This window comes from Crocodylus porosus, unplaced genomic scaffold (genome assembly GCF_001723895.1).
Source record: "Crocodylus porosus isolate Cpor-Errol unplaced genomic scaffold, CroPor_comp1, whole genome shotgun sequence".
NCBI classification, from domain to species: domain Eukaryota; kingdom Metazoa; phylum Chordata; order Crocodylia; family Crocodylidae; genus Crocodylus; species Crocodylus porosus.
This window is the reverse complement of record NW_017728917.1, coordinates 18,864,606-18,889,640: the sequence shown is the minus strand read 5'-3', so window position 1 is coordinate 18,889,640 and position 25,035 is coordinate 18,864,606. Positions and strand designations below refer to the sequence as shown.

Below are 25,035 nucleotides of genomic sequence, written 5' to 3'. Positions count from 1 at the left end.
TTTTTGGACAGCAGCATCAGGGCAGCCCTCCTGCATGACAAGACAAAAACAGCAGTTCTTATGTTGTAAGCAGAAGGAAATGAAGCCCCACTTCAGTTCTTCCTTTAGTTGCTAACACCAAGCTCCAGAAAGGGGCTGGACTTGGCATCCACACAGCATCACCTACTGGGACCATTGCTGGGTCAGGTCAATACCTCAGTTCTTCACTCAGTTTGAAGAGGGAGAGGAGCAGCAGGGTGATAATTTCCCAGTTCCATGGATAAACCATCATGGAAATACAGCAAGGAATAAAACAAAAACATCAAAGTCAATAACCACAAAACCAAAGGCCCTTCCAGGGGACAGGAGCCAGGAAGACAGCTTTACCATCCCTGCTGCATGCAGCAGCTGAACCAAAATAACTGCTTGGGGTCAGAGGAAAGGGGCTCTCAGTCACTGCCAGTGAAAGCTGCATGGACCTGCCCCAACCCCACTTCCCCTCCAGCCAGCAGGACACAAGGTGCTCCCCACGGTTATGAGGCAGCAGCCTTTAATGTCCCGCGGAACCTTCCTCCCCCGGCCACCCCGTGCAGAGCCGGGGGCGGGGGGGCGCGGACCCGTTTGAACAACGCACAAGCGGAAGTGGATGGGCGGGTTCCAAAGAAAAACAACCCCGCGCTGTGACAGATACGAGCAAGCCCCAATTAGCAGCCGGGCTGGCTCAGAGGAACCCAATGGCGGCGTGGAGGGCGGGGCCGGGACCGGGACAGGGACAGTAGCGCCGGCCGCCTAGGTAACGCGCGGGCCGCGTGGGAACTGGCGCCGTTGTCGCCATGAAGATCGAGGAGGTGAAGAGCACGTCGAAGACGCAGCGCATCGCGGCGCACAGCCATGTCAAGGGGCTCGGCCTGGACGACAGCGGCGCCGCCAAGCCCGCAAGCGCCGGGCTCGTGGGGCAGGAGAACGCGCGCGAGGTCCGCGACCCCCGCCCCTCCCCGCGGGATTCATCCCGCCCTTCCCCCTTGCGATGAACCCCTCCCTGTTCCTTCCCCATGGGATGGACCTCCCCTCACCCGTCCCCCTTCCACACAGGCTGCTCCCCCCCGTCCCCCCAGCAACATCGTGAGTTCTGGGGCAGCCCCCACCTCTGCCCAGGCCTCAGTTTCCCGGTGGTCTCTGCAATAACAACCGTGCTGCCTCTCTGCGTTCCGTGTGTTTGAAGGCATTTTTCCGACCAGCTGGTAACTATGGACATGTCTTCCTTTTTTCAGGCCTGCGGCGTGATAGTGGAATTGATCAAAAGCAAGAAGATGGCTGGCAGAGCTGTGCTGTTGGCAGGACCACCGGGCACTGGCAAGGTATTGTTTTGTTTGGGGCCAAAAGGCTTCCCTGCCACGACTGTTTCTGAGGCACTGTTTCACTAGGCAGCTTCCCTGGCTGCTCCAGTCATGTTGAACTGGAACCAGAGTGGCCTTTGCTGCTGATCACTGTTTGACATCACACCTCTCCGTGATATGTATTTTGGCAGAAACCAATAGTTCATCCAGGCATCAGCTGCATAATGGTAATGCAGAAAAATGATGCTATCATAGTCTTCTGAAGTCTGTTTTTTTGGAGGAAGCCCCAGGATTGGGGTTTTAAAAGTATTAACATTTTTTACACTGCTTAAAGTTTAAGCATTTTCATGAAGGATGGTAAAAATTATTTCTTCGTACTATTCAAAGTTTTAAAATTCTTCTTGTTGGTGCTCTTAAGTTTTTATATATATATGTATGCACAGGTTTGTTTTTGCATGTAAGAAACAAGGGAGAAGAGCTTGAGGATTTTTATCATTAAGAAGAATTAAGGGTTTCTGGTTTCTCTATCTACCCTGCCATTTTCTCACTTGTTGGATTCCTATTTTGTTAGAGATTTGGGGCATTGCATTAGGTTTATCAGAAAGTAAAGCTGCTCAAGGGAAGATCATTTCCATGTAAGCTATTTCGGTGTCCATCTAACCTGCTCATGACAGTTTCTAGGGACAGCGATGCCACATCCTCTCTCTGTGGCCTGTTTCCAATGCTTAACCGTCCTCATAGTGAGGAAGCTTTTCCAAATCTCCAGCCTAAATTTCCTCCATGAACTCTCAATGTTTAGAAAACATCTGGTGAGCCTTTCAGTTACAGATCTTGAGAGTGGAGGGTTGCTATCCACCTTCTGACCATATTAATATAGGCAAGGATGATCATTCCCAACTCCCCTGCCCCAGCGCTCTAGCACAGAGAAGTATGCAAACATCAGCAGGTATGGTTCATGGAGTGAATTTATTTACCCCCTACTTCCGTTTCAGGAAGGATGCTTGGTATTTTCCTCCACCTATAAAAATGGAATGCTGTGAAGATTAAAATAGTATTTATTCTTAACTTTGTGGAGCAGTAATCTTTTTTTCCATAAGTTCTTGTTACTTCTTCTGAAAATATATGTGCATGATCTTTAAATGTTTTGAATTTTTATAGACTGCTTTGGCGCTGGCTATTGCTCAAGAATTGGGAAGTAAGGTTCCCTTTTGTCCTATGGTTGGAAGCGAGGTCTACTCAACTGAGATAAAAAAGACAGAAGTCCTGATGGAAAACTTCAGAAGGGCAATTGGTAAGTGTTTGTTAAAAACAATGAGGGAGGGTAAAGTGGCTGTTTGGCTTTTCAAAAAAGAAAGCAGAAAATACTAGGTCTTTGGACCAGTCCTGTTGAGCAGGCCCCACTGTTGTTCTGATTTTTATAATTCTCTTTTTGGCATTGTTGGACATTCTTACCAGCTTAGTTGAATCAGGATGCTTTTCTGACAATTCCATATCTCCCCACCTTAGTTATTCTAGCTAAGTCTCTTTCACTGTTTTCTTTCCATGCCCTCCAGGATCTTACCTCAGTCTTGTCAGTGGCTGCTGAACAAACCTGGAAGAAACTTTCTTTACAGTCTTGGCACTGACCTAGGCTCTGCAGGAGGGTTTTGTAGAAAGGGAGATGCTTTTTTCTCTTTCCCTTTAATAGTCTCAGGTCATGCTCATCAAAAACTCAAACCTAAGCATCCCACACTTAGCCTGGCATCTTATTCCAGATGAGCATAAGAGACTGGTCTAAGCCACAGAAATGACTATTGGATTCAGTTAACTTCCTCTTCCAATTCTAGTATGCCTTTTCTACTTAAGATGTTCTGTTTCAATGTATCTGGAAGAACAAAGTTAAGTTCGCAGTACAGCCTCACTGAGTATCTAAAATCTTTTATGATTGCTGCTGACAGCTGATAAAGTCCATCAGAAGTGGTCCATGCATGCACATGGATTGTATGGAGATAGCGTAATTGTTTTTAGTATTGAACACATTACCAGTTAACTTTCCTGTTTTCGTATCATGATTCGCTATGGACTTCAACTAGGTATCCAGTGGTGGGAAGGTGAAGACATCTCTCTCTCTTTCTTTCCCCCTGTCTACCTGCATGCAGCAACCAAACAAAAGTGACCTATTGATTTCTGTAAAAAAGTGACTTTCTGTAGTGTGCAGTGTTAAAGTTACTGTTAAGTTGCTAGGGCTTGGGGGAGGGGAGTTAGGGACAGAGAGAGAGCAGTCTGCAGTATTTCCTTGATGTGATGAAGTTCCCTGTCAGAGACTTGGAAATTTGAACCAGCAAATGAAATCTGTGTCATCCACGTTGTCATTCCGCAGAGATAGCAATAATTTAACTCTCTAGTTAACAGCCAGCCACATTGTTAGCGCTCGACATTCCCGGGATGTCAGCACAGAGAAGGCATCTAAACAAATATTGGTGTTAATGAAAGATGGAGATTCTTTTAGTCCCTTCTGTTGAATTTCATTTTATATTCACCTAGCACAAATGATTGTTAAACATTCCTTTGGATTATTGAAAAAAAATCCTCATAAACCAATTTTAGAAGGTTTAACCCACTTTTTTCATGATGTAAATAGTTTTCAGCCATGCTCAAATCTGACCAGTTGAATTTCACCTTTGTTGGCTGATATATAAGGTTTTATAAAGTGTTTCCAGAAAAAGATTATATAAGTGTTTTCCAAGTGGGAGTAACCCGCAGTGTGAAGCATGTGGTGACTACAAGATAGTATACCATGGATATAAGTGGGACTTCAGTTTTGAGTCCCACTGAATGCTTTGTAATGAGGGTCCTCAGTGATAGGTCATACTAGATGCGGGGTCTAATTCATGACTCCAGCAAAGTACTTTCACTCGCTTTAGCCGCCCCCCCCCCTCCAAGTTTGCTGAAATGATTCAAGCTATTAATAAGCTAACTGTCAAGTGTCTTTCAGAAAGTTTCTTGTTCTTGGATATAACAAGAGTCCCTCCTTTTGCAACCATCATAACCAGGAACAGTGCCTTGCATTTTCCTGATGTTTTGGGCCTTGCTCATTAATGTGCTTTCTAGCAATGTAACAAGTATGGTTCCCCTGTTTCCTTTTAGATTTGTTGTATTAAGGTGAGGGCGCGCTGCCAGAACTGTTACTGGGATTCCTTAAAATGTGAGATTCTGGAGTTTGTTGTGTACTAGGTACCATTCTGGATGCCAGTCAGCTACTGCCTGCACTGGAGAATTTTCAGTTTATAAGAGATGTAAACACACAGTGGATCAGGAAATCAGAGGGTGGAGTTGCCCTCTTTTTAACTTGTGGGTCTTAATCCTATATAAAGGCAGTTATTGCTGAAAAGGCTGACAGAAGTTAATGGTAAATCCCAGTTGAAGTAAAAATAATAATAATAGTATAATTATAACTTAGAATATGATTATGAGTATAAGCATAACTGCTGCCTAAAGTATCTTTAGATCTCCAACCCATAACTGAGTGTTTTACAGGTAAGCAAGACTTTACTGGCTCATTAGTGGCAACTTGAGTACATACAGGACCCTACAAGTTCCTTTTTGAAATTATGCTTCTAAATACACATACAAGAAATGCCTAGGTCATCTCTTCCTCTTCCAAGCTTGCTTCCTTCCTTAAATTAAACTTCACTCCCATTACATCCAGATAAAATTCCAAAAATCTAAGGAGCAATACTAATCCACTTATATCATTGCAGAAAAGTAACCAGATGGAGTTATCTATAAAACTTCTCAATGTGATGCCATCTTCTTTATGTAAATTATGCTACTCAGAGATTTAATTTCTTATTTTGTGCACATTAAGATATTATCTGGAAATATTAAGTACATTCCTGTAATTCAATTCCCTGATGCATGTTGCAAGATTTTAAATAAAAAAGACAAATTTATCCCACAGAAGAATGATCAAACCATTCACTTTTTTTTACATTAAAATTCCCATTCTTAACCTAAGTCCAGCAGGGGGAGACAGACTAACATTTGTCAGATAACATTTTTTCACTCTCTGCAGCTCTCAATAACTGGTAAAGTCCTGATCCATGTATTTAGTCTAAAACCAAATCAAAAGCAAAGTTTTGTGAATGTCTAATGTGTTCAGACTCTACAAATTGTCTAGCTTCTATCTAATTACAGCCTGTCCATATGCTATAAGCTTCTTTACCTTGTAATATTAAGAAACCTGCAAAATAAGTTGAGTTGATTATAGTGGCCACAGAAGTTAATAGGCATTCAGATAGTCAGGAAGTAGGAACCCTTGAGAAATACAGAGGTGGACACAGAAATATGCGTGGAAATATCTGCATATCAATAGCGGGTTCTGATGTCACACCCTGAAGTAGTTTGGGTTTTGCATAGCAGCCAGCGGTCTGTTAAACTATATCTGGTCTGTGTTTTTCTGTGGTACGTTGACTCTGAAAAATAAGAACACTAGCAAATATTTTAACCTCTCCTAGAAACTTTTCAAATAAAAAAGAATACTCTTTGGCCCTTTTGTTTTAATCCGTTGCTGCCACTAGAATTTTTAAAGCTACATAAAAGTATAGTTTGTTTTTAGTTTCAACAGATATTTATGTTTCAGTTTGGCAGATAATTTGAGTCCCTGAAAAATGTAAAAATCCTGGTTATATACCAGCATCACTGATCTGTATTTTCAGAATGTTCTTGTGTGGGTCTTCTATCTGTGGCACTTATAAAAAAGAAAAAAGATTTTCTGCAAAACCCCTTAAAGGGTGGACAGAAGCATGAACTATTAGGGCTTTGTTACAGAACTTGTAGGTTACAATTTGGACTTCACCTGCATGAATATCCTTAAGCTTTTCCTTTCATGTGATCTGAGGATACATATATTGTCTTTATAATATAGCAATGGTGGGAATTACCAGTGGTGTTTTCTACTTTCCAAGGTAGGAAGTACTACAAAGAAGGTTGTAGCACATACATAATATGTTATTTATATTATTTATATAAATAATATGTTACGTATGTTCTCTCAGGTCTGGTGTCATTGGCAAGGATGAACGCTAGATGGCAAGAGTCTAGAATAATTAAATACAATTAATAATTGATGTATGCACTGAAATCGCTCTAAACAATTTCTTGTAGGGCTGAGGATTAAAGAAACCAAGGAGGTTTATGAAGGTGAAGTCACAGAGTTAACTCCATGTGAGACTGAAAATCCTATGGGAGGATATGGGAAAACGATTAGCCATGTAATTATAGGACTCAAAACAGCTAAAGGAACCAAGCAATTAAAGGTATGTATGACTGATTCCCAAACCCATCCTTTATTGTTCCAGATCTGGAGTTTCACTTCCTAGTTGCACTTGGTTACAGTTTTACTTATTTGTGAACTCCATCTCGTTGCCAGATAAAGAGGAAAAGCCTATTTCTACCCCCAGTCACCAAGCACAGACCCATGTTCCTTTTCAGAAACTGGTAGACTATACCCATGTTTCTTACTGTGTATCAGAAGTCTTATATGAGGAAAACTTTCTCCATTGAACTACCAACTATTGTTCCTGGGGCTTGATGATCTGGGAGCCCTGTGAAATCTCCCATTCCTCCCTGTCTTCTCTCTCCCAACACACAAACATGTATCTCTTGACAGCCAAAAGGATTGTTCAGGCTGCAGGAGATGCTGCCAGTTTCACAGTGTTGCTAGCCCTGTGGAACAAAGGGCTAAGCTTAGGCACCAAACTGATCTGCCTCTGCCTGGCAGTACAGTTTGCTGGTATGCGATATTTAGCCTGACCTCCACTACAATCTCATATTTGTCCTAAACATTAAGTGCAAAATAAATTCCTTTTTTCCCATTGTTACCCCTCTGAATTTTCAAGGTTAGCTATTTGAAATCTTGCTTGTATTAATATAAATTATTTCATTAATCACTTGCCTCCATTTCTTATCAAGGGAGTAAGCTCTAGTGATGTCAGCAGGTTTCTGGCCCCCATTCCCTGTGAATTCTGTTGCTAAATTAGACCCAGACTTGTTTTGCTTTCTCAAGACAAGTCTCTCTACCTCTTCTGCCTGGTTTTCTCTTCCTGTTGGTAAAATGGGGATAAGAGACTTTACAGCAACATCTGCCTGCTGTTTAGTAAAAATTGTCTTTCCTTTGTTCGCTTTGAAAATACAATCAGAGAATCTCACAGTGAAAATAAATGAGCCATGCTTCAAGCAATGAAAAAAAGTGTGTACCTCTTCTATTTTCTGTCTTGCCTAGTTAACCACGTGGCAGAGATCGAACAGAAGGTTCACATCACTACAGAAAGACACTGAATAGTCAAGTAGTGTGATCTCTTCCAAGGACAACAGCCAACCCTTTAAAAACAGTTTAACTAACAGCCAAAGAGCACCACCACATCCTAAGAACCAACAGTTTAAGCGTGAAGTATAATGGCATCCTCTTCCTGAATTAATCAGAGATCTATTAGGCTTGAAAATCAGGCATTGCAAGTACCCTTATAAATAAAAGTTTAGTAGATGTAGTTTAGTCATAGAGTCTCTTCCTCAAATAGCAGGTGAAGTCAATAAGGAAATTTTAGTATAAGCTTTCAGCATTTTTTTTATAAATTTGACCATAAAGATTCAATAGAGTCATCAGTTCCCCATGTTTTTTGGCTTTGTGACAATCTAAATTCTTTATTATTGCAATAAAGGAGTAAACTCCTGTATTATTGTAATTAAACTTCAATTAAAGTCTGTTCTCTTGTTGTCATTCTGGAATGCAGTGGAACTGTTTAACTACTGTGTTATATGTGTGCTTGTCTACAGCTGGACCCCAGTATCTTCGAAAGTTTGCAGAAGGAGAGAGTGGAAGCAGGGGATGTGATTTACATTGAAGCAAACAGTGGAGCTGTCAAGGTAACGCGAAGAATGGGATGACACTCTTGTAGTGCAGGGATGTCCAACTTTGGAGTGGCCAGAGACCACAGGGCCCCGGCCACGTGTTGTGTGGGCTGCATGCCTCCTGGGCTGTGTACCACACTGCATAGGCACCCCTGCTGCACACTGCTGGTGCCCCTATACCATGTGCCACCTCCCTTTCTGCCCTCTGCATCGGGTGGCTCCGCCCTCTGGGGTCTACCTGAACCTCCCAGCTATGGACTTATGTGGTCCTTCAGGTCATACCATCCTGCCTCACCCCACCCCATCTCTAGGGGTGGGGCAGAAAACAAACTGGAAGAGGGAATGTGAGTCCAGAGACCCTGGTGGAACAGCAGCAGAGTGATAGGGGGACAGAAACCCAAACCAGAAGCCTAGAAGCTGTAGATTAACCCTCAGGAGCTGCACAGTTGGACAGCCCTGTTCATGTGTATGCACTTGAAGGGCTTGGTCCTACTGACCTGGCAGGGCTGGATAGGAAACTTGTTAAGGATAGGCCCAGGACTCTGCAGCTGTAGAGGGAGAAATGCCACTTATCCAAAGAGGAAGCAGTCATTCAGTTCACAGTTAAGGTCACCTAGAGAGAAAGCTATCACTGCAGCTGCTTGGGCTGAGCTTGCTTTCTTTGCTACAAAACCAAGACATCTTTCTTTAAAAAAGAGAATGACTAAAGTTGTTTGGGTTTTTCTTTCTCAAGCTGAAATGTGCAATGTATTTAATCTTTCTTTTATCTCTCTGGTATTTTCTTCACAAGATATATGCATGTAGAAGGGAATACTGCATTAGTTAGCATTCTTTTCATATCTGATTTAAAATGTAGTGTACCACGATACTTGCTGTTTAATGGATGAGCATAATATTTTGTATCATATAATAAATCACCCACCTACAAAGGAGTCTTGAACAGTTTTTCCAATCTCTTAGTTAATCTGTTGGGTTTGTCCTTTAGTGAAAATTGCATACAGTAAAAAGAAGAGGAGCCAGAGAGTGGAATATTCTCACTGGAAAATTTCAGGTGTTTTTCAACAAGGTTTTTGAGCCTAGATCAGTTCATAGGATATGCATGTTGCCCAGCAGGGAATGGGACATATTCTGAATTGTCAACTGGAGCTTGTCAGGGCTAGAATTGTGAGCCAAGCCCTTTATCAGCTGTATGTCACTCAAGGTCTTCGCAGTGAAACCAACTGAATACCTGTGTTTCTCTTCTTCCATTTTTTCAGAGGCAAGGCAGGTGTGATACTTATGCCACAGAATTTGACCTTGAAGCTGAGGAGTACGTCCCCTTGCCAAAGGGTGATGTCCACAAGAAAAAAGAAATTATTCAGGATGTCACCCTGCATGACCTGGATGTGGCCAATGCTAGACCTCAGGTACTTGAGAGCCTGGAGATGGATTCAGGAGTAATCCAGGGGATGGGGATGGGAAATGCTGCAGGCCCTAAATCCAGTCTGACTCCTCAATGTAAACCTGTCACCTATAGGAAGAGCAATAGTAGCACCTCAAAACACACCTTTTTTCCCTTCTCCTTAAGAGGAGACCCCTTTTGCAGCTGGCCCTACAAACAGCTCCTTTGCACATGTTGAGGAAACAACATTGTGTCTTGCATATATATATATCTGGTTACAAAATCCTCAGCGGCTGTAATACATTTCCCATGTCTGCTCATGCCCTGTATCATACACAGGAAGTAGCCTTTTGCTGAGTGAGGTGACAGGAAGAGAAGCAAATAAGGGGGAAAGAACAGAGTTAGGGAAAAAAAGAGATGCTGCACTGTGCCAGAACACAAACTGAGATGAGAAGGCGCATGAGCCTCAGGTATCAAAAAGGGTATCTCCCACACAAAGACATCAAGGAACAGCTGCATAATCCGGACCAGACAGTCTGTGCTTGGTGACCGGGGGTAGAAGCCAACAGACGAGATCTTTATAGGTAACATTTGCCATCACTATGTGAAAGAGTTCATTATTTTCCATCCTGAATGCCTAAAGAAGTCAGCTAGTGGCAGCCAGAAGGTCTGCACCATCTTTATTTATTAAAATCTTCTGCATACAGATTAACTTCCTTTGCTCTGCATTTATGGTTTTGATGGCTGTGAAATGGGAACTGCGAGCACTTTGATAAATGGCCTTTAAATTTGTCTGACTTCACTGTACTTTCTGTTAATGCCTCTGTATCCTTTAGAAATGTTTTATAACTTTTTATTGTGTTCCCAGTGACTTGCAGTAGAGCCCTAATCTTGAAAAGAGGAAATCTCTTTATACCCGAGTAGTGAGAGGCCACAACTCTGTATCTTAAACCAGACAGCTGATATTTTGTGAGTTTTTTGTATGAAAAGGGACAGTTTCAGTGTCAACATCCTCACAATTAGAAGTCCCACCATTTTAATATGCCCAGTTTCAAAATAACCTCCCCTAAAACAAAATCCCCATTTAGCCCATGTAAACAAGATATGCCAAAGTCAAAATGCAGCCACTCCTGTGTTGTTGGGTTGTAACAGTTACGCCGTAAGCAGGCAGTCTGTCTTTCTACTCCCCAGCCATTTCCATTCTTGTGACCTAGGATTAAGGTGGATGGTACCGTAGAAAAGGACGTCAGGCTGTGGGCTTGGAGTGGTTACCCTAATGTACTGACCTGCAAAGGGGGTCTGTACAGCCTCTAGTTTAGTGCCTGGAATGCCAGCAAAGTAGTTAATGGGTTGGACTGTTGGAGTAGAATCAACTACTGTTAGAGGAAACTATAAAAGGGCTTCAAATAAATCACATCTTTAACTTCGAGTGAAATGCATAAACTCCTAGGTTTGTTCTATATCAAACCTCCTGCATTAAACAGTTCAAAGGATACGCTAATGAACTGTAACTCTGTCTCATCTAGGGTGGGCAGGACATCCTTTCCATGATGGGACAGTTGATGAAACCCAAGAAAACAGAAATCACAGGTATGCAAACTGCTTCTACAATGACCTCATTGCAATATTAGCCTAGCCCTATATTTTGGCCAGCTGGCTAGGGATTTGAAAGATCTGGGTGCGTTTGTTTGTTGTTGCATGCTGTGTGAATAAAGTACCTATAACGATTATTACCTTACTTAACTTTTTAAAAAGCAGTACATTTGATACTTGTAGTGCAGTGATTGGAATGAGATATATAACATATGTATTGCATTTTGTAATACCTGACTGGTGAACAACTTTTTCAGAGAGAATGTTGGGTAGACATTAATATTAGCTCCCATGCTTTCAGAAAGTTACCTCCAGAAATGGTGTGGGCCCATATGTTCTATGGAGACATACTGGTACCATTTACAGAACAAAAATTCTCTTGTTATGAGGTGCAGTACATTTCCTTTCTCATTACACAACTATACAACAGTTTGTCAAAGTAGGAAGATGGCTCCTAATTAATCAAACAATTCAGCTTGCTATAGCATTGTCCATAGCAATAGCCTGTGGATGCTGTTTTTCTGCCTCCCTACAAATCACTGAAGGAAAAAGATCTACAGTAGAAAGCTTTCCTTCTGTTTACTTTGAAAGAAATGATGCTTCCATAGGTGCCTGCCTAAATGCCAATCAAGGTCTGTTTCAGTACCTAAATTCAGTGGTGCTGTTTTGAAGTATTCCTTCTTTGGAGGTCATTTTATCTACACTGAAGTTAAATTTTATCCATGTAACCTCCTGCACAGCTTTGAGATCTGTTTGCTCAAAAAGCTGAAGACTTATGTTTTTTGCTTCGAATACAAACAACATGTGAAATACAAGACCCACGTTTAACTTTCCTTCCAGTCACACTTGGACATATTGTTAAATTTTCTGTTGAAAATGTCAGTCAAATGTCATTTGATTTCGAAGTTGCTTTTTTCTTAACATCACTTAAGAGTTCCTCACAAGCCATGTGAGTAGGAGGTTTATCCCAGTTGAAAGAACTAAGAACTCAGTTCAAGCAGATTATTCCTGTACTCGTGGTGAATAGCAAAAAATTCTTTTCTTGCTCACAGTCTGGTGTTTCAGTGCATTACGTTAATCTGGGTCTTTTTTCAAATGTAGATGATGTATGTATGTGGGATATAGAACAATGACCATCAGAGGAAAAAAAAGCAATTGAGAACCTAGGTATTGCCTGACTGGAGAAGACTTGCTGTCCATCTCACCCAGTGTCCCCCTAACAATGGCCACTACCAGACACTGTGGAGTGGGGTAGTATAGGCAGGTGCTTTAGTCTGCATTGCCATTCTGTGTTTGTCTAATGCTGAGCTTTATAGTTGGAAATTGTCTTAGGCCCTGAAATGAAGTGCAGCATCCTTTTCAATAATTATAGCATTGATTTAAACTATGTTTGATATTACATGCAAATACTCCCTGTCTGTGAATCCAAATTCCTGATTGCTAGGCACTCCCTGTGACAACAAGTACCCACAGTCTGCAGATTGGCACGGGGGAGAGGGGAGGTATTTTCCTTCTGTTAGTTTTGAATTTGTCAGTTTTATAATTGCTTTGATTGTCCCTTTGCTCTTGTGTTGAAAGAGAGAGAAAACAAAACCGCATCTGATGTTCCTTATTGTTTATCTCTGTATCTAAATAGACACACCATTCCAATCTTTTCAGCCTCTCTTCCTGTGAAATTTCCAGACCCGTTAACCATCTGTGCCATCTGAACTCTGTCTCTTTCTGCAAAATCCCTTTTGAGACAGGATAACCAGCCCTGCAGGCAGTGTTCTAGGGCGTCCACATCACTGGTTCTATGTGTTTCCACAATATTCTGTTTTATTTGTCATTTTTTCCTTGTGCATGTAATGTTTTGTTTGTTTTTATGGCCACTGCTGGGCATTGAGCTTTCATGATGACAGCCAGATCCCTTTTATCTTGTAGAGCGTAGAAGTAGTTCAAATGTTTTACCTTCAGCATGTGGTATTTTGCAGTTATGGTCACTTAAGTTCATTGAGTCAATTAAGATTTTATAGTTGCATCAATGTTTTCTTCTGATCTGTATGTGAAACTTGGCAGCTTAGCCTGTCTTAGTCCACACCTGGAATTTTTGCAGGCTTGCCTTGATAGGATAAGTTATCAGTTTGGAATCAAAATGCTAGAAAAGAGAGCACCCATTTTAGTCTCTCGGGGTTCCTTAGGTAAATCCAGAGGCCTCTAACAGGACAACTAAAATGGTTTTCTTTCCTGCTTTTTAGACAAGCTTCGAGGGGAGATCAACAAGGTGGTGAATAAATACATTGATCAAGGCATTGCAGAGCTGGTCCCAGGTGTGCTCTTTGTAGATGAGGTTCACATGCTGGATATTGAATGTTTCACATATCTGCATCGAGCACTGGAATCGTCTATCTCACCTATCGTCATCTTTGCTTCCAACCGAGGGAACTGCATTATCAGGTACAGTGTCTACAGCAGAATTCTGCATGATTCACATCTGTCTGTAATCCTTCGAATTAGCTGCCTTAGCACAACGAACTATGATCTTTAAATGTTTTCATCTTTGGTGCAGACACCCCTGTGATAATCTTTTGGCTGGGTCACAAGCTCTATCAGTACTGGAGAGCTGCTTCAGGGTTGCATCAAAGGGAAAGCACTTAATTCTGAGGTGACTGCAGGTTAGAGGATGATGGAAGTATTTTTTTTTTCCCATCTCATTTTCAGGGACACACCTCTGTTTCTTTTCCCTTGCCATTCTGCTAGAATTCCTTTCCTCTCTTGCTTCCTTCACCAAACATATCTGTTCTCCAGGAATATTCAAAACACTGCTACTAAAAACTTCCTAAGTTATGACTTTCTCCTGTTTCTCCCACTCTGTCCCCTTTCAGGCCTCTTGTTCTCTCCTTTCTCCATTGCATTGGATTTAACATACTTGTTCTTGCCTTTAGGGCCTCTCACAGTTCAGTCCCTCTCCATTTATACCCCTTTTTGTCACAGTATTGGTTTGGCCTTCTCGGCTTCTCCAGCCAGTCACTTAACCCATCTTTTCCATAAGCCCCGTCACGCTTTTGTCTGTCTCCACTTCACCAAGGTGTACACACACTGAATTTTTCAGTAAAACCACTCTCCTGTTCTGCTATCATGTTGCCTATGGTAAATTGCCAACTGATAATGTCTAGACAGGCTGCCAGTAGGGATTGCTACTATCTGTTAATTGAGTCAACCTGCGAATCGTGCACAGAGCTCATCTATGTAACCAGCTGCCTGTACCCTACTTCTCCCTCCCCTGTTGGTTACACCCACTCGGTGCATCTGGTCTTTGTGTTTCTTCATCCCTGTTACTTAGATATCAAGGTGATAAGTACTTTAAACACATTTGAGATAGATATTGTGTTGGCTGCCTCATGAAAGGGAAACACATCAGTGTCCGGTGCACACAACCCCCCTGGAACAACAAATCTGATTTGTTGGAGGAGGAATTCGTTAGAACAAGTATTAGTCCTACGCAGTCTAGGGCAATTATGATTCTTTAAATTCCATCCTTCAGAATGGAAGATGTTTAACATATACTGTTGAACCAAGAGATTTAAGGTGTATTCTCCTTTAAATATGCCTGTAGGTAACCTTAAGGAGAATTGAGCAGTGCACCTAGTACCTGTATAATATAGATGGCTGTATCCTAATAGCACTAGAACTGGCTTCAGGTGAAAGAGTGACATCTACTGGGGAATGTAGCAGGAGATGTTTAGGAAAGTTTATTTTCTCATTAATGCTTCGTACTCCCATGGCAGGGTGATGAGTAGAACCTGAAACATCAGATAACCCACAGTGGAAGTAGAATTGTTTACTAGAAGCATAGCATCTTGGGCTGTGATCTCAGTAGATCTCGTAAGCTCAGCGGAGTTGTCACAACTGATCATGCCCAGTTTGACTGACTTCTGAAAAGCCTCACTGTTTCAAGAAGAAGAAGGACCTAGAATTCCTGAAGTTGCTCTTTCCTGCCAGAAACCAAGTGCTGGTTCTGTACTATAAGCTTAATGCCTTGCACTGTTCAGTCAATGGGGAATATGAACCACTACAGTAGTTGGGAGAAGAAGGGGAGGGAAAGAGCACCAGTGTACAGTAATAAACAGTAGAACAGCTGGTTTAACAGGAAGAGATGCTCTCTAAATGTTCAGTGTTGCATACAGTATCTATTTAATTTCCTAATAACAATGACTTGCTTCTTCCTGGGACATGTGCTATATGCTTGGAATTGTCAGAGGTTAAGATCATTGGAGATTGACTAGTACTATATAGTTTTATTGTACTGTAAGGAAGGTTGCACCCCAATAATATTTCTCTGCAAAATTTCTAGAGTGAAAGGAATAGTTTCTCTTCGTGTTGTTCCAGGTTAGATTACAAACTCTGGGGTCAGTACCCTGGTCCAGCATGCAGTGTGTGTGGGGGCGCATATATGGGGGAAGGTGGGGTGTGCATGCCATGCAAGAATAAATCCAGCAGCCCGTGGCTCTTTCATGGCAGTCACCCAATAGTTATTAACGTTAACACACATTGAACTTCAGAACAAGAAATCTAATCTTTTGTCTCTCTTTCAGAGGCACAGAGGATGTAGTTTCCCCTCATGGAATACCATTGGACCTTCTCGACAGGGTAATGATTATTCGAACCATGCTGTACACGCCACAGGAAATGAAACAGGTAAGGGTTTGGAGGTTTTTGAGACCCAGCTAGACAAAGCCTTGCCTGGAACAATATAGTTGAGGATGGTCCTGCTTTGAGTTAAGGGTCTGGATTACTTCCTGAGGTCCCTCATTTTCTATGATTTAAACAAGTCTTGAAAAAGTCTTTGGAACTATGGCTTGTTAGGATTAAGAATGAGCAGTCCTGGCCATGATATTGTAATGCAGTTTGACCTCTACTTGGACAACAGTCTGCTCCCAGAACCTTGTCTGTACCATGTAACCTCCTATATAAGTAGTACTTCATTGCTGTTCTGTTCTATTTTTTCCTGGATGACCAGTATTGGATTAGTGTAGTCTGAATCTTCTCTGCCAAATGGCCATATTGGTAAATTGTCTGGAGCTTGAAAGTGACACCCAACTTACGTGAAATGGTGTGGATTGCTGCTACACTTATCTCTGATACGGATGTGCTGCCTACAGAGTCTGTGTGCTCCAGCAGCCTGTGCTGTGTCTCTCAGTATAAGAAATAGCACTGCAAGCTGGGCCTTCTTGCTTCCACAGGCTGCACCTGCATATTAAAGATGAGAGGAGCTGTGGCGTACGACCCTGTGGACTGTTTTTCTGCCACCCTTGCACTAGCTGGACTTCCTCTAGCTTTTAACCTTACAGGTTCTGCATTCTAAAACAGAGCAGTAAACCTCTTCACACTTCTGGGTCAGGCTTGGGAGTGTAAGCACAGCAAGGATGTGTTGTAGCAAAACATTTCTGAATGCCCAAGACTTTCCTGTGGGGCCATTGCAATGTATTATGTATTGATTATAATCCTTGGGTGCCATTATGATGCATCGTGTCAAAGATCCCCCTCATTAGCGTCTCAATACTGTGAAGTGACACGATACAGGAGCCATTATGGTTTATCATGTCAATTCTTTGTATTATTTAAGAGATAGTGTCAATGGAGGAGAGCGTTGTCACAAGATAATAGTCTCCCGCTGCTGGATAAGTGCCAAGGTGAAGCTGAGGCATTTATCGCATATAAACGTAGAGGCAAAGCCTCGTTTCATTTGGTATGAGGAGGCTTTCTTGGATCACGGTTTCAAGTTATACTCGAGATGATTTCTGAGCACCTGAAAGAATAGCTGAAGCACTTCAGTGCAGATTAAAGTAGAAGTGGCCAGAGGGTATAGTAATACAATTGGGTTTTATCTGTACATTAAGCCAGTTTTAAAGTTTGACTTTCACTCAAAACCTGGGGATTCACTGAGGGATGCTACTGTGTCCTGGACTTATCCCTATTGTACCTAGATTTTCTGGGCACAAAGGGTGAGGCAAGATAGTGGCAGCGTGTCTTTTGAATTGCCCTGCTTTTGTTGAATTAAAATCATTCCTAACACTGTAATGTAGTTTATCATAAAATAAACTACTGTGTGCTGTGCTATCATACTGGACACACTCAAATTATCCTTGTAGACTGTTAAGTGATTCAAGATCTAATTTATGGACTCTCTTATTTTCAAAGGAGCCATGTGATGGCTCTGACTTGCTCATGATTGGGAGGGGAGGAGGGTGGAGAGGAAGAGCTGTAGTAAAACTCTTGTTTTTAAAGCCAAATATTAAAGCTCACAGATCATGCTGTCTTATACCCTGGAGTCCTACTTGGGTGGGAAGGACCTGGAACTTGGCACACACACTGAGGGTGGAATTTACTTTGTGTCACTTTTGAGTTTGCTGCTTTTTTTTACCTTTCATGCTAGAAGGTGGTGGCTTCCACAGACCATGACTTCTGCACAGAAATGACACTTTTTGCCCTCACAGGATCAAGCATCAAACATTCTGTTTGTGCCACAGTTGATTTTAATCTCAAAAAACAGTTTGTGGAAACTTTAACTTAGATGCATTCAAAAATGCACCTGCAAGATTTTTTTTTTTGTCTTGGTAGTACGGATTATGCTGTCGATGTAAGATTACTGCATCTTGTGTACATTTTAAAGCTATAATCAGAGATCATAAGAATGCCAAATATCTTCATTCTACCTGGATGAAGAGAAAATCCACTTTAATATGGACTTTAATGTAGTGGCAGTGTTCTGTTCAGCTTCTGTATATGTACTTATACTTGAATAGTAAGGGGGGCGTAACTGGAACTCTTTTCCTGTTGAACTATTTTACCTGAAATACTTCCCTTCCCCCTCCATAACACCTTTTTTATATGTATTTCCTGGCTTTAATATCTTGTTTCTTGCTTGCTTGATAACTTAGCAGAACCTAGCCCAAGATGAAAGTTTAAAAATACCATTTTTAAATGTTATATTAACCTAGATTAGCACTTCAAGGTCTGGTATTTCTAGGAAGGGTCTGTGTTGAACAGCTGTATCTGGAAGCTTGGAGAAGTGAAGTTTAGTCGATTTACAAGTTGGAAAAAAATCTTAAGGTTGCCATTCATACTAAATATTCTAAAAACTGCTTCAGATTGTAATGTTACAAGTAGAACTTTCTGCCATGTCAAATTCCCCCCTTCCCACAACCCTGGCTCCCTCCCCGGTGCATTTTTATGGCTTTAATTTAAACGAGTGCTTCTTGATATCTTGTTTACAAAGCTGCCAAAGTGAAAAATACCTGTATTATATGAGGCTTGCAGTTCCAGAGTTATCTCAGCACTACAACACAACATCATTATCCAGTCTGCCCCTTATCACTCAGCTGGTAATACGGACTGCGGGGGACTTGTGCCACTTTTGTTACAGCTTTATACGCTCAGGCTTATTGGCGATATCTTGCTCTCCAACTTTACAAAGATCTTCAAACTGGTACAAGCTAGAGACTGTTCTTGAAAGATTAGATTCCTCCCAGTGATTTTTTTGTGGGGGTAGGTGAACCTTATAAAGAAACTTTTTGATTTATTTTACCATCTTGTTTATCAAGTGAATAAAAAGTGTGTTGTGGAGTGAGCAGCAGAGAGGAAAGCATAGCTTTCCATAGAATTTGTCAGAGGACTCTGCTTTACAGCAGTGACTATATAGTACACAACTGGGTTGAGAGATCAGTGCAGCTCTGTGCTTCTGTGTTCACAGGGCCCTAGCTGCCTTTGTTAATGGCTGAGCATGTATTAAGCATTACCTATGTAAGCTTTTATCTTCTGATTCTAATTAACAAGAATACTTAAGTCTTTCAGAATCACCAGAAATTTTTACCATGCCACATAGTCACACTCATCTGCCACATACAATGATACGCAATAGAAAAAAGTATTATATTGCCTGTTAAAAGTCAGTCATTCTGGATGACTTAGAAATGTGCATGTCTGCCTTTAAAGGGGATACTCTAGGGGTAAAATTAAATTAACAGCGTATCCAGTTTGTGCGACCTATTTCTGTGAGCTCAAAAGCCTGGCATTTACTATTGTTCACATTACTTGACTGATGCAGCTTCACTTAGTTACCTTATTTAACCAAACAGATCATAAAACTTCGTGCCCAGACAGAGGGAATTAACATTAGTGAGGAAGCCCTAAACCATCTAGGAGAAATTGGTACCAAGACAACCTTAAGGTAAGCAGGACTCATTCCATTTTTTTTGCCTTTTGCATCCTGGAGCAACTGGGTGGGGAAACACTCTGGGATAACAGACTTTCTTCCTGATTCAGGGGTGAAACTTAGTTGCTGTACAGTGACATTTAGCTAGGTAAGAGTGGCACTGAACTTAATGAAAGGGGTTGTCCTTCCATTTTCTCCCAATGTTGGGGTGCATTGCTGCCTTTTTATACCTTTGGTATCGAGAGATCTGTGTATGAATATGCCAGTGCTACCTATATCCTTTCTGGAGTTTACTCTAATGTACTGGATTGTAACTATTAAATCAGTCTTACCCTCTTCCTGCATTTGATCATAGGTATGCCGTGCAGTTACTGACCCCAGCTAACCTGCTCGCCAAGATTAATGGGAAAGACAGCATTGAGAAGGAGCACATTGAAGAAATAAATGAACTTTTCTATGATGCCAAATCCTCCGCAAAAATCCTGGCTGATCAACAAGAAAAGTATATGAAGTGAAGTAGCTTGTTGCATGGCTTTTAACCCTTTCCAAGAGTTTGGTTAATTATTTCAAAGAAAATGTTCATGGTTAATTTCTATTGGAACAGAAAATAATTGAAATACAAGTGAAAATATTTCATCGAGACAGTTGGCTGTTCAGTATTCATCCTGTGCTGGCAAGCAGTAAAATGCTTCCTGATGCCTACACTGTCTTAGTCTCCCTCATATTATGAGTATAAAAGAAATAGATGTACATGCCCATTGTTTTGTTTGTCCTTTAGATTTGGTTACAAAAGTACTCTTGACAGAAGCTGATGCTTGATAACTTTATTTTCTTTATGAAGTTTTGTTTTAAAATAGTGTGGACAAAAGTCCTTCCTTTTTAAAAAGGTGGGTTTTTTTACCTGAAACTTGTTTGAAGTGATTTATAATAAAATATTTCAAGAATTTTTGTGGATTTTCCTGTGTGCTAACCTTCCTGAAGAAATGTCCTTCTTTCTTTTGACTTCAGTAAATTAAAGTTAAGGAAAAGAAAAATGGAAAAGCAAAATAGAAAAAAATAGATCTTATACCATTGGTGCTTTATAACATGATGTTCCATTATTTTAGAAACATCAGGAATATATAATTGTAGATTTTAGAAATTTTTCTCTGAACATCTATTTTGAGGAACCTAAAATACAGAGTGGTGATTCTCTCGGTGTGTTTCAAAACGCTGGGTTATTTGAAGACCTAGGGGAGGGGTTTTCAAACCCCAGGCCAGGGCCCAGTGCCAAGCTACATGGCTCGGCTGCTGGACTGGAAGTAGTGGCAGCCTGCAGCAGCGCAGGGTTGGGCCCACCCAGGGTGGGGTATCCTTACCTGCCTTCCGACCAAAAATTCCAGCTGCAGTTAGCTGGGTCACGGCATAGAAACTTTGGGAATCCCTGATCAAGGGTATTAAATCTTTAACAAAGATATGTATTTTTTTTTTCCAATTGCTTCTTTCAGTTAGTAGTGCCCATTACTCAGTTCTTTTTAAGCAATCTGAATAAAGCCCACTTTTTCTTTGGGTTAACTGGGTTCTATTTTCTTGGTATGCCTTGCTAATATTTCTCTAGGTATCTGTGTCTTCTCCCAGGAATATAAGTGTGACTAGATAATTATTTCTAGCAGTAATTGATTACATAATATTAGGTTTAATTAGTTTAATTTCCTACTTTTCCCCCAGATTTCCAGGATGAGCTTGGGCAAGTTGCTGCGTCTGTGTGTCTTAGTTTCCCTCTCCATAAAGTGCAGATGACAGGGTTTCAATACTTGACAAGGATGAGAGGACAAATGCATTAAAAATCAAGGCAATGAGTAGCCTCCAATGTGACTATGACTGCAGAAAAATAATATAGCAACTCATCTGTTGCAAAGAACTCAGACTACAAGAGGGCAGAATGTTTTTAACACTCTGAATTCCTGTTTCAAATCTCTGGGTTTATCTTGTGAATCATGTTAGCCGTGCTAACATTGCATGGCATCCTGTGACACCCTTGAAAGCATCTCAGGGCCCACAGGTTGAGAATCACTAGTGCAAGTGGAATGCTACCAGGATTCTTTCTGGTTTTGGCAAACATTATAGGTTAAAAAAAGAAAAAACCTTTATTAGTCTTTAACTCTATGAGAGTCTGAAGAAATCAGAGCAGCAGGTATTTCCAGTTCAAATTTGCTATGTGATTCACCGGTTCTGTAGATTCTAGATCAGTGGTCTCCAAACTTTTTTGATCGCGCACCCCTAGCAATAAAAATTTTTGAGCATGCACCCCCAATATATGTATATTTTATATAAATAGAATTTCTAATATTTTCTTCCTGCATCCCAGTGGATCGTCTTGCGCACCCCACTTTGGAGACCACTGCTCTAGATGGCTCACCAAGAGGAGAGCATTATCCATAATTGACAGTAGGGTAATGTACAACGCCAGTTCCCAAAGAGCGTTAAGCTATTCCTCACACTAACAATCTTCAATTGTTGTTATCAAGTTGCATGCTGCCTTAATTTTGTTCTGGCAAACTGCGGTTGCTCCTTTTGTTTCTGTGCATGGATGTAGGTGCATTTAGCAATGCAAGAGTGCAACACTGCTTCAGAGTCTTACACAGAACTAAGCAAGTGGCTGCGTCTTGTCTGCCAAGAAATTCCATGGCTATGATCTTGCCACTGAGAAAGCAGGAGGGTCTAATGCCTTGTCTTATCCCTGAAACATAGTGCTTTTAGTGAAAGAAAGCAGTAGCCATTCCTCATCTCTTAAGGTCTCTAAGCAAAAGACCAGGACTCCTGAGTTCAGTGGTGATAAGCTGCTACCACGAGAGGACAGAGCGTACCAAAGACAAGTGGCTTAGGATGAAAAGAGGCTGAATGGTTTCAACTGAATACCTTGTTGCCCATGTGGGAAATACTCAACTGCAGAAAGTGCCAAATTAAGATTTGCATCAGAGGCCCTCAAGCACTATCATAGGACAAATAATCATGTTTCAGTCATATGCTACTACCAGCTCAGTCATGTAAGAGACCTGTCTCATCTTTTTCAATAAAATGTAAAGCTTTGTCAGGAACCCCTAACTAGCTTCTGTGCTTTATAAAATCTACTTTGATTTATTTCTACACATCTACATCATCTAATAGTAGGGGCCAGGGTGTGCACTGAAGGGTGATGGAAACATTTTCAGGTGACACAGCAGCCTTGCTTTTGAATCTGAGGAGACCCGTTGACTTTCACTATCATAGCAATCTCCACAAATGTAGAACAAGCCAAGAACAAGCACTTGCAGGTGGGTTTGGACTAGTTCCACTCCAGACTGCTTATAACAGGGATCACTGGAGAGTCCTGACAAACCAGACTGCCTTCCATTCACAGATGAACTCACCCGGTTTGCCCCAATTTGAAAGTTTCCTTCTTATGGCAGTGGAAAATACGGTGGTTCTGTAGAAATGAAGAGGTCATGTGTTGCCTGAAGTATTTGGGATTATCTGAGCTTTCCTTGTTTAAACAGATTAGTTTACAGTGGAGCAGCCCCAAATCATTCTGCAGGTCCAGGTGGTTCAAAATTCAGGTCTGAGTTTGATGATAGGGGGCTTTCTGGTAAACTGTGGGGTCCACTCAAAGTAATAGGAGCCTGCAAGTGTGTTGGAGGTTGAGGTGTGACAGAAAACTGAAATATTCTAGTACCTGTTTCCTTTTTAGACTTCAAGAAGGAGAGGACAGGAATTCATTTCTCTTCTTGCAAACTTGATATTTTTACTCTATAAAACCCTCTTTATTCATATTCAAAATGTAATGGAAAGAAATATTTTCCACAACTTGTACAACAACAAACCTCCCCCACACCTGAACTGAATAGCTCACCAGCCCTTGAAAGTCAGGCAAAAACCTGAGGAAAAAGGGATTTCTCTTGGCACCCAGGGTTGCTGGAGCAGCAGAGGAATGAGGTTCTATACTTGGATCCCGGGGGGCAGAACTGGCGGAGGGGAGCTTTTGCAGGAAGACAGGAATTTAAAGTGCCCTTAAATATACGTCGGAGGGAAGCACCAGAAATCTCCCTAGAATTAACGTTTTCCCAGAATTCAAGAAAATTTGGACTCATATCGTATACAACCATCATCACGAGCCTGGACAAGGGATCTAGTAGTCCAGTGTCCTGCCTCTGACAATGGCTGGTCCCAGTGTCTCTCGGTAAGTTGCAAGAATCCCTGTAATGGCCAGTTATGGAATCGCCTGCAGAATCTTTCCAGCCAGCCTCTTATTACCAACCACTACACAGCCAGTCAAGCACCTCTATAACAAAAAAAAACCTGGATAAATTCTGCAGTGGATAATGAGATTAAACATCTGTACGACATCAAGTAAACCCATCTCTTTGCTCTTACTATGCACCAGGTCTGGAAAACAATCTCCATATGCCATAAAATGTCTGGGAAAGACATAAACCAATGATATAAAGGGAAAATCCTTGCACACTAAATGGTAAGAGGATGTTTATCTGGCCTATTAAGTGACGTCCAGCAGACTTATTGGTGTCAAAGTTCTGCCCATGAAAATAGGCTTCATATTTCTGATAAAAATAGTTCTGTTGGAAGAATGACTGCACCACATACTAGTGCTTTTACTAAGGGGTCCATTTATTTTTTTTCCATCAAGAATCAAAACACTCATGTTTTGTGTGAGGAGGGAAAGCTGTGGTAGTAAAGACTATTTCCAGCCCTGCAGGCCTAGTTTTATTATTAAATGTAGAAAAGCAAAAAATTATTTTAATTCTGCTCTTTCCACTTTGCAGCAGCGCTACGCTTATTGCATTAATCTTCAGAGCGAAGTTTTTACGACCGATTGCCTGCAGACTATGAGAAGTTTCTCCATCCATTACACGCAGGGAAACGGGCCCTGCTGGGTAGGAAAATATTTGTTACATCTTATCATGGTGACACATAATCTAACAACAATTACAGCAGGCCCATATTTTGTACTATTTCGGTTTCAATGTGAAAAATAGTTCTAATATTAAACCTCAGATGGGCGGGGGTTATGGGAACCAGCTGAATATTATAAGCTCCATAGCTGTGATTTCCTTGCAGACGTAGCGTACTGCCACGGTGGGATCCTGCTCTTAAGCAAGTGGATGTACATAAATCCAGGGTACGTGCTTCCTATGCAAATGACACCAAGTGTATGTGTACTGGGAAAGGAACTTGAAGGATGAGCCCCTCCTTACACACAGCAGCTTTTGAAATGCTTTCTTCCCATGTGTTATATTTTTCCTTCATGTAAATGCTCCTTAGCCAGGTCAGGCCAGCCTTTTTCAGACCTACTCACTTTGGCCTCTATAAAGGCTAGCAGCATCTGAGAGATTTTTAGCCACTTCATACACACAAACATCCTGAAATCACCTCCTGCCCCCCCCACCCCCAAGACACACATACACCCACACCCACGGTCCTTTTCCCTCTTAAAAATCAACTCTCTTTGCTTGTGGTTGTCCCAAGGAGCCTTGCTACATCTTAAACAGCCAATGCAAAAATGTTGTTTCTCAGATTCATCCCAACTTTCAAAGGTACCGGGTTCTGGATATGGTATGAGACTCCAGACGAGATGAAGAGGTTTCTCAGCCCAGTCATTCTATCCTGCATTATTGATCAGATAGTAACTC

At 41.4% G+C, this 25,035-nt stretch overlaps 1 protein-coding gene across 1 annotated transcript; it reads left to right on the top strand.

Annotated features, from left to right (window-relative positions):
* The first annotated feature begins 773 nt into the window (after window positions 1-773).
* On the top strand, window positions 774-20,235 carry RUVBL1 (RuvB like AAA ATPase 1). The gene is made up of 11 exons (XM_019536845.1): window positions 774-953; window positions 1,251-1,337; window positions 2,475-2,607; window positions 6,462-6,613; window positions 8,130-8,219; window positions 9,461-9,610; window positions 11,112-11,175; window positions 13,416-13,614; window positions 15,753-15,855; window positions 19,296-19,387; window positions 19,728-20,235. Exons 1-11 carry the CDS (start codon window positions 813-815, stop codon window positions 19,885-19,887), a joined length of 1,371 nt encoding a protein of 456 aa, XP_019392390.1. The 5' UTR covers window positions 774-812; the 3' UTR covers window positions 19,888-20,235.
* The last annotated feature ends 4,800 nt before the right edge of the window (window positions 20,236-25,035 follow it).

Bases quoted from the DNA above. Each gene is read 5' to 3' on its own strand.
- RUVBL1 (XM_019536845.1), top strand. From the start codon at position 813: ATGAAGATCGAGGAGGTGAAGAGCACGTCGAAGACGCAGCGCATCGCG. The intron at 1,338-2,474 runs GTATTGTTTTGT...GAATTTTTATAG, and splicing joins GACCACCGGGCACTGGCAAG to ACTGCTTTGGCGCTGGCTAT. The intron at 11,176-13,415 runs GTATGCAAACTG...CCTGCTTTTTAG, and splicing joins CAAGAAAACAGAAATCACAG to ACAAGCTTCGAGGGGAGATC.